This window comes from Protopterus annectens, chromosome 7.part1, assembly GCF_019279795.1.
Source record: "Protopterus annectens isolate FY-2018-M chromosome 7.part1, PAN1.0, whole genome shotgun sequence".
Classification (NCBI taxonomy): Eukaryota; Metazoa; Chordata; order Ceratodontiformes; family Protopteridae; genus Protopterus; species Protopterus annectens.
The window spans coordinates 6,080,907-6,090,923 of NC_056740.1; the positions used below are offsets into that span (position 1 = coordinate 6,080,907).

Here is a 10,017-nt window from a genome sequence, read left to right on the forward strand (position 1 = left end):
GGACTTTCCCCCAGTGCCTCCACTGGACATATCCTGGTTAACAAATGTCAAAATAAAATAAAATAAATAAATAAAGGTTATTACAGTGCCTTTCATGTCCTTGAATGCACAAGTTATGGAGAAATAAAACTGGTGAAATAAAGGAAACAGATGGACAGACCTTGCCTTGTGGTGCTGATGAATGAAGCCCTGACATCAGACCAGATGACCCATGTTCGACAAGCAGCACAGAGATCTGAAGTAGTGGGTAGGGAAGGACAAGCTTTATCAGCAGATGGCATTTCATTTATCCTCAGGAAGAGGGGTGCTGATATGCCCACAGCATTGGCCACACCTAGTACTGGCTGAGTGTATCACCCACCTGTAGGAACAACACTGGCTCTCACTGCATTGGGCAGGGACTTCCCTGCAGAGTCAAGGAACAGGAAGGGTAGGTGGGACCATGCACATCTCTTCCCCCAAGCAGGATGCCACTGTGAGTCCACATGCAACGTAGGGTAAGCTGCTCTGGTTAACTGACTCTCAAAGCTGGGTAGGGCTCTTGCCAAGCCTAGGGATGCCCAACTTCCACCCTTTTGGACAAATGGGTCAGTTTTTTTGCAGGTAGAGGAGCCACTGAGCATGGTCCCTTGGAGTTGGGTAAGGATGAAAAAAGAGACTGAAAAATATCTGAGAATTGAAATAATGTACTACACTGTTACAAACATATATCATATGAATATTTTGTACACATGTTAAGACTGTTCCTATGTTTTCAAGCTTTGAACTGACATACTGCTAAACTGATGAACACCAACTGACTGTTTTCTTAGTGAATGCTAGCACATATGGATATTTCATATTCTGAAGTTTGCTTTATCATATTAGTGAAAGTAAATGAGAAATACATTAAAGAGTGGAGATTTTAATTTGATGACCATAAATATTAAATGCACGTAAAACCAGAAGAAAAAATAATTTTCCCATCTGTCTTATTGTTACTTTTAATTATACAGAATACAAAACACAGAATACAGTATGCTGGTGATACATTCAATCAAGGAAGGATAACAACTAAAAATATACTGAAAAATACTGAATGCAAATTGATCTAGGCTGTATAACATTTCTTTCATGACTAAAGATCAATGGACCTGATGACACCACAAAAAAACAAATTCTTTTAAGGTATCAAACAATAAAAAGTCCCATGTAAATAGATTAAGATACTTTGGCATACTCCTAGATAACATCCTGTTATTTGAAAAACATTTTCCACACCACATTAATAAACATGCAGTAGAACTAGTGGCAGCTTATATTGAATAAAGGGCTACCTAACACCTACGGCCATCTGCTACAGTCCAGACTATTCTACAACTGTATAACCTACACAGGCTTATCAAAAAAAAAAAAAACTTTACCCAAAATTGGAACATACCTGTTGCAAAGTTCCTTGGCTGTCCAGTTAGAAATGACCATTGTACACCTTTCACAAAGCTACCCTGCCTATTCCTCAAAAACAAACCTGTCCACATCCCCCTAAATAATGCCTATAACTATTCACATCAGAACTCAGGATGCCCAACTGCCCAGTAGTACCACTTGAAACCTGCCATCCCATCAGAACAACTAGAAATAAAATTAGCAAATCTAACCATTCGTACAGAGATGCTCACTTCAAAAATGACATAGGCAACATTTGGAATAGGCTTCCAAAAGTAATCACTAACTTAATAAACCAAACAACTTTTAAAAAATAAACTGAAATAGGACAAAGCACTCTGCAACTGCTAGCCCTTAACTAACTTCCATAACAACAACAATAATAATAATAATTATAAAAATAATAATGATAATAATAATTTTAAGTGCTCCTCCCCCTGCCTGCCGAGCATCAAACCATCCCCTATCACATTCAGTCCCAATCAATCCCCATGGATGAGAAGTTCCCCTCAGATTTCCTACAGAGAGCCATCTAGAGGGACTATCACTCAGGCAAACATCATTGAGTAAGTTTGGTGCTTTCACTCGCATCCTGGCAATGATAGCTACTGTGGTATAAAGGCCCTAATTCCTTCTCTTAGGTTGTGATGTGGGCACCTATAGCACTGTAGGAATAGCATATACCTCTCTATCAGGTCTGTGTGTGCGCTCCACAATGTGACCAGCAAGGTTATTGCCACTGGATTCAGAAGACACCCCCACATCCTCTCTATATTAGCCCCTAACCTTTTGCCTCCATCCCTGCCCTCCATCAGCAGTGATCATGCTGGGAGTAGCAGCATGAGCTGATTGGGACTCACTCCTCCCCCCAGCAGGAGCATGCATGTCCATCCTCTCAGCCATGGCATCAAGTGTCTAAGATGCAAACTGGCAGGTTGCAGGGGGCTTTATCTCTCTTTACCATCAGTGGGGTTGAATACTACAACTACTACTGATAATAATAATAATAATAATTATTATTATTATTAATAATAATTATTATCAAATTACATATGAATATTTTTAGGTGCCATAATATGTGACAGTCACAAAACATCTGCCACAATTTAATTATTTTCCTAACAAGCTCATTTCTAAACTTTATGTACCTAGTATTTACAGCTTCAGATCAGTTCAAGATCTTTCTCCTTCTATTCATGTTTTCTCTTTTCATATCATTCATTTTTATAAGACTTACCACCCATTATAAAGCACAATGTTTTAACTCTTGCATGTCTTCATCCCATCCTTTCTATGCTAATATTACATCCTTTAAAATTTCCTTCTCAACTTCTAACTGTACAGCCTAGACGATATCTATATCAATTTTCATATGCCTATAGAATGGTATAGCAGAACAAAATACTGTATTGTCTGGTGATCTATATTCTATGTATATGCAACTGAACTGTGCAACAAGCTCCCACTGACCTTTGGCAGATCAACTTTACAGCTACAGCAGATGAAGCCCTAAACCTCACTGCTCTAGACAGGCCACCAGTAATTCTCTCAGTACCCTTTCTTAAAGTCACCATTACAGTACAACTCATGCAACTGCCTACTCAATGAATGCTACCCCCTCATCCAGCAATGACTAAACCTAAAGGATTCACTGCATGTGATGTTTGCCTCCTTCTATTACTTTTTCTGTATTACCGTATTGTTCATTTTTGTACTGTATTGTTGAATTCATAATTATATTAAGAAACAGATGAAAATGGGCTTTTGGATCCAATCCACTTGTGTTAAATAAACAAATAAATAAATACATACATACATATGTACACACAATGACACTGCAAATGTATGTATGTTTGTATGTATGTATGCTAGTCATTGTATTTCTTCATCAGTTAGCATGCACAGACCCTTTCCCAACATCTTTTAAAGCGCAATGCCTTGAAAAAAAGAATTAAAATGCTGAACACTTAGCATATGGTTACAAGGTTATGCTGCATCCATACCTGGCAGAGAATGGTAGTATACTGGCCAGCAAGTGCCTGCAGAAGGACTCCTTCTCCTTGTCTTGTCTTGAACATGAACCCTAGATACCAGGGAAGTGAAATCTTCACCTCGTTCTTAAAATCCCAGGACAGAAAGCTGTTTCCAAGGAAATGGTATGGATGGTGCATTACTGAGAAGGGAAAAAAAACATTTTTTTGCTTAAATATCCACATTACTTTGAAAAGGTGCAAAAATGCACTTGTCAGCAGTAGTAGAATATTAATGACACAAAACAGAATACAGGTGAAAAAAGGTGGTTTTAGCTTTAGTAATGCATCTTTAAGAATTAACCTCTGCTATTTTTAACAAGACGCTATATCCAAAGTTTACAAAAACAATACATCTCAAGGATTAGCTAGACCACAGATAAATACACAGTATGTTATCTTACCTATGTTGGGGCAAGCATATTATTGCAGTTTATCCTGCTCTTGGGGTCAGAGTCTGTGTGAGTAGGTTAACCATGACCCTGTACTGGCCTCTAAAAGTACTTACAAACTGATCATCTTATAAGTACAAATACAAGAAAACAGTGTAAATTCTGTTCATACTATATTACCATGAAAGAAGGTAGGGATGAAGTTAGTTTCAATAAAGCATTGTCTGACTAAAGAATCAAAGTCTGGTTTCTAAAGTACCAACTTTTTACTGCATTCGTAAATATGTGTTGTGCCTTACAAAGTTTTTGTGCACATGATAAACACAGTTTCACTTTTAACTCCAGTATCTGAATCATTCTTATATGTATAAACTTAAACATCCCTACAATGTTCAGCAACATATTTAATATGTAAGTGATGTGGATTCATATATGCCCCTGCAGGCTGCATAACAGATGAAATGTTAAGGTTCTTTGCTGGTGTAATACTTGTAATACTGGATGATTTTTATTTTTAGCAACTTTTTGATCCCCAATTCCCTCTTTGACTAATCAATCATGTCCCCAGGTAGTTTATTCATTCCTTTCCACTCAAACACTAAAAAACACCAAGGAGATGTGAAAGTTGGGAAAAGCAGCTGACATCCTGCATGACATCAGGAGCAATGTATGTTGTGATGATTATTGTTAAATCTAAAATAATTTCAGAAAGAAAAAACAAGTCCTCCAATGAATACACATTTATCTACTCTTCTAGCTATCTATTTGCCTTTATTGACTGGGAAATTCCAACTGAGTGGAAAAAAAAATTTTCAGCGGAGGCCTGGGGAGAAAGGTTCCAAAGTTAAATCACATGTATTACATGAAAGTAAACAGATAATATACTTATTTCAGAACCAAAAAGTCAGAGGTGTGTGCCCTACAAATGATAACTGTAAAACTACTTCAGACACTTGGATAGAAAGGAATGAAGGTCATATCTCACAATGAGATGTTGATATACCTTTCAGCTGTCCAGATTTTCACAGAATGTCCAGATTTTTGCTTATATTTTTGGTCTTTTCATCTTAAAACTTGTTTTTCTTGCAAAATATTGAAATTTGAAGCCACTAAATTATTGTAAATAATGATAATTAGGTGCTTTTCAAAATCTTAATTGATATATTCTATATAAGATTGTAACGAAGAATTTGAAATTGTCTGATGAAGGCTGGAACTACGCAGCCAAAAGCGCTTACAAATAAATTCCTCTTTTCATTTATTCATCGGTTGTCCGTTTGATTGCCTTAGTGTTGTTGGATATATTTTTCATTAGTAAATAATGACAGACAGTTGAGTTTTAGACTTAATATCCTTCAAAAACACATAATCATTCAAAACTCATTATTCTCTGGACTTTCTAAGTTTATAGGATAATTTTTTAAAATCTGTCCATATTTATGGACATATGTCCTGCCATTATTTTTTGGCTTTGCCCAGATATCATGTGCTGAGAGGTTGAGAGGTGCATGTTAGCTCTAGCGAGTTTAGATATGAGGTATTAAGGTACTGCCTATATTATTCAGCAACATGAGTGCCACTATATTATTTATGAATGCCACCTCACTGATACGACATAAATACAAACCATCTTGCAGATGGGACATAAATATAAGGGTGATAGAAGCCTTAAAGCTACACTGAGAATCATCAGGCTATAGACAAGATCACAGGAGGCAAAACCTAGAGGCCATTCTGACAGAAAAAAAAAACAGAATAACACAACAGACTTTAGTTTGGTCTGCCTTGGATAAACAGGGAAAAGGTTTAACGAACTGTCAATGACAAAATGTTCAACCAGAGCTCAGAGATGAATCTATGTTTCTACTATTTTGGTCTTGTCTAAAGGGCCACCATCACTATTTTAAGCAATTCTGGCCCTTTTGATTGCAAGGAATAGAAGCTGCCATGACAAACCACAGGAGATATGAGAAGGGAACATTTTTATTCTACCATGCCCCCAGGGTAGGTATTCTTTTTATTATCACAAATCAGTAGATACAGCAGTAAATACAAAATACTCCACAGCATTAAATATCCATATCCACTGCCAATCATTAGCAGACCACTGTGGCGACCCCTAACCGGGAAAAGCCAAAAGACATTAGTTTTAGAAAAAGCTCTGTTCAAAGTAATTTATAATTTTAAAGCAAGTTTGCCTCAGTTTTATTGCTTGTTTTATGTATTATGTTTTAACAACTGATGTGTTTTTACTGAATGAAGCATCCATAGTCTTAGTAGTGATTACGGAAAACACAAAAGCTAGTGTGTAACTGCTAATACAGAATCATGGTGACATGCTTACGTGAGCGGTCAGATAGTTGTCTGTTGTTTGGTAACTACCTGCATGTTGTTATTGTTTCCTTCGGCTCAAGCATTATTTTAACTAGCTAGGTATTTAGACAGAGGCAGATAGATACATATGTTTTCCCTAGATTTGTTTGAGATAACATAATTTGAGTTATTCTGTTCTGAAAAATCCAACTCACAAAAACTGTAATTCAAAAAAAATCAAAAAAAAAAAAACCCAGAAAGAAGTCCTTTTTGCAGGAGGAAAAGCCCTACCCTGCACCACCCCAACATGGGGGTCCTGCCCCCCTTAAATTATGTATACCAATTCCAGAGTTGCATTACAGTAAAGGAAAAGGGAAACATTCTCTCAAAGTGCACCACCAGCTTATACAATGCAACACACTGTGTTTAAGCAGACCGTGATAATCAACTTTTGATACAAAGATTAATGGTCACTCAAACTTCATTGAAGTGCCAGCATTCTAATATGTAAATACATACATAAGTAGGCAGACAGAGAAACAACTTGACAGACAGACTGACAGATACATAGATAAGTCAGAGAGAGACCAACAGACAGCCAGATACTTATAGATATATAGTTATATGTAGCTAGAGAGAGAGAGAGAGGGAGAAACAGAAACATACATTGTTAATTCCATCTGTAAGGAGGGATGCCTCTTCTCTTAACTCCCATCTAGTATTATTTTAAAATAGGGGCATTGTGCTCATCCTTACAAATGAAATTAACAGAAAAGCCCTATATAGTATGCTGCATTAGGTGTTGCCTGGAATGGATACCCTGTCAGTTGCCAGCACTTGTCAAAATGTCGCAGCAACCATTAAATTACATTACCGCTGAATCACTGCAACAGGTACAGAGAAACACTACCAGAGTCCAGTGTTCTCCATTTTCACTAGCTTAGTAAAAGAAGAAAGACATAGATGATTATAGAGTGTTAATATAATATAAGGATGATCAACTGCAACATTCCATCTGAGCACCCAGGAACAGTGACTAGGTGGATAAAAAAATCGTAGTCTCACTGGCAAGTATGTACAAAGAAGCTTACCATAAGCCATTTTAAACCAGTGCCGTAGAGTAAACAGGTAGAGTGGTGTTACAAACAGAATGCTTAGGCAATGTTATAATAACATCCTGCCAAGGATATAATAGCCGACCAGCATCCAAAGCTTCAGGACACCTTCCATGCACCCAAACTGTCAAGCAGCTCAAGGTGTGCTGATTGAAAGGGAAGTTTGAGCACAAAGCCCTTCAGAACTTTTCTGCCAGCAGAAAGATGGAGGCTGTGCCTTGAACGGATTATGCTAGGAACAACAAAATCTAAATGCCCACACCCTGGCATAAAAAAACATACCAGAAAACAAGGGGAATGGAGGGAGGGAGCAGCTACTGCAGCAATGAAAATCTGAACATCTACTGCTATGGTAAGTTTAACTTACACAGCTGTACTATGTTTTCATCATAATGATCGCTGCTGCAGTAGCCTTAACTACATGGGTAGATTACCCTAGTTTACTACATTTGTGAGGTGGAAGAAGAGTCCAGGATCCCATGGAGAATGATCCTAGCAAAGCTTGGTTTGGACCTTAAGAAAGAATCAAGCTTATAGTGCTTTGTAAAAGTGTGTACAATGGTCCAAGTACCACCTTCTAGAATATTTCTAGAATCCACCTGTTCCAAAATAATCAGCAGGAATAATATATCCACATTCAGTTTAAGTATGATATGGAGATCCCAGGATTAACAGATAAGAGTTTAGAATAGAATTAAAGCCCAAAGCAAGTAGAAAAAAGGGACAATTATGGAGGTGAGAACATGACTGTGACTGATTGATATAGGAACTAACAGCAGAAGCTACTGAATATAAACTAGAGCAGCGGTAAGAGGATAAATAAAATGAATGGCACATGATGGTTAGGGAAAGGAAACACAAAAATACAGAAAAGGGCAGGAATAATATTACACTAAGATTGTAAATTCTGGTTCTGGTCTGAACTATCTGTGTAAATGAAGACAGGAAGAGAGAAGATACAATTAAAAATAAGCAGGCAGCTACAAGAGCAGAAAACAATTATTGCACCCTGCAATATCCCTGCACATAAAATGTACAATGCTGGATGACAACAGAAAAGTGTTGAAGTTTAAAAAAAAACTTCAAATGATAAAAGTATGGAAATAGAAGAAGAGGCTTTATGTATATATTCAGATGAGCTGATAAATCTGCAGAAATCAGAGGATGAAATGAAGGAAAGGCTAACTAATTATGAGGCTTTTCAAGAACTGTTTAAAAAAATAACAGTTAGAAACCAAAGAATGTAGAGAAAACTGCAGATTTTCTGCTATACCAGAGAAACTGGAGGGAATAAATTGCATTAATTTTATGAAAGTACAAGTAAGCACCTAGACTGGTATTCCACAGCAGGATTTGTTTACTGAAAGGGCATGTTGTGTGTATGCTCCACAGCCAAGACCTATATTTGTAAAGATGCAGTCGCACCATCAAAATGAGATGCTCCTGACAAAAAAGTAGACGATGGGAAAAGTATTAAAACCGGGGGTACCAGAGTGTTTGTGGAAAATGATTATTCACCGTACGCCAAATTATGAGAAGCAAGTTTATCCCTTCTATATGGGAATGTCAAAAGGCAGGTATGAGATTCAAGATGCTATATCCAGTTGTCTTTAGAATATTTTCCTGGGGGATGAAATACATTTTTCGGTGCAGAACAAAGTGAGCACGCAAGCTGAAGGGGACTTCATATCTCATTCTTCTGAGATAAAACCCAAAGGAAGAAACTGCCAGTGAAACCTTTTCTATTGTTTCATGGAAAAATGATTAACAGAAAAAAGCCAAGGAGCTGACTAAAAAAAATCAGGAATACCTTGGATGAACCAGACACTTGTGGCGGGAGGTCAGGTTGCTAAGGAAAACAAACCAATATGGTGGAATCCTAAATTGGGTATTTAACAAAAGAAAAAAAGTTGTGACTAAATTCAGGAAGAACAACTCACACAAGCATAGGAGATCTCTAATTAAATAGGAAACTATGAAGACTAATTAAGTCTAACAAGGCCAATTATGAGGTCAAGATAGCCTCACAGGCTAAAGACAAACACAAGAACTTGTACAACTATGTTGAAACCTCAAAGGCAGCACACATCAGTGTGCTGAACTGGTGGCCAGTGGTGCCATCTTCACAGAGCAGAGTGACATAGAAAACTTGCTGGTTGACAAATTAATTTCAAACTTCACCCCACCTATAAGCCTGACTGGTCTAATATGGAAAGCCATGGACTGAATTATCATGGAAATGATCATCAAAGACATAGGCAACCTAGAGACACTGGACCTGACCCAAAGACATATTCCTAACTTTTCAGAGACACTTTTAATGATATACCCAAACACACACAGACAGATATACTAAAATAAATCAAAATTACAATTGGTCAACATTCAAAAAACTGACAAAAATAAACAAAAAAAGAAAAAAAATGACAGCACAGTGCACATGTTCCAAGACATAACCTTGGAAAATGCAAATAACAAAAACACTCCCTGCTAGTTATTTATATATATATATATATATATATATATATATATATATATATATATATATATATATGGGTCTACTTTCCTTCACTGAAAACTAATTTCACTAAATTTCAATTCACCCTCAAAAAAATTGCTGAAAGCTCAAATCACTGAGAATTCATTTCACTGAATCACACTTCACTAAATGTAAGTACTGCTGGGCAAACAAAACATGCATGCCCTTTTCCCCACTGTAGTGCGATCCTGGAGCTAGTATAT

The 10,017-nt window shown here is 37.0% G+C and overlaps 1 protein-coding gene across 3 annotated transcripts in view; it reads right to left on the minus strand.

Annotated features, from left to right (window-relative positions):
- Positions 1 to 10,017, minus strand: part of CELSR3 (cadherin EGF LAG seven-pass G-type receptor 3) — a 1,979,827-nt gene that overhangs the window by 599,686 nt on the left and 1,370,124 nt on the right. For all 3 annotated transcript variants that reach the window (XM_044078523.1, XM_044078522.1, XM_044078524.1), the window contains exon 9: positions 3,429 to 3,598. In XM_044078523.1, the coding sequence (XP_043934458.1) occupies positions 3,429 to 3,598 (170 nt within the window). The remainder of the gene's footprint in view (positions 1 to 3,428; positions 3,599 to 10,017) is intronic.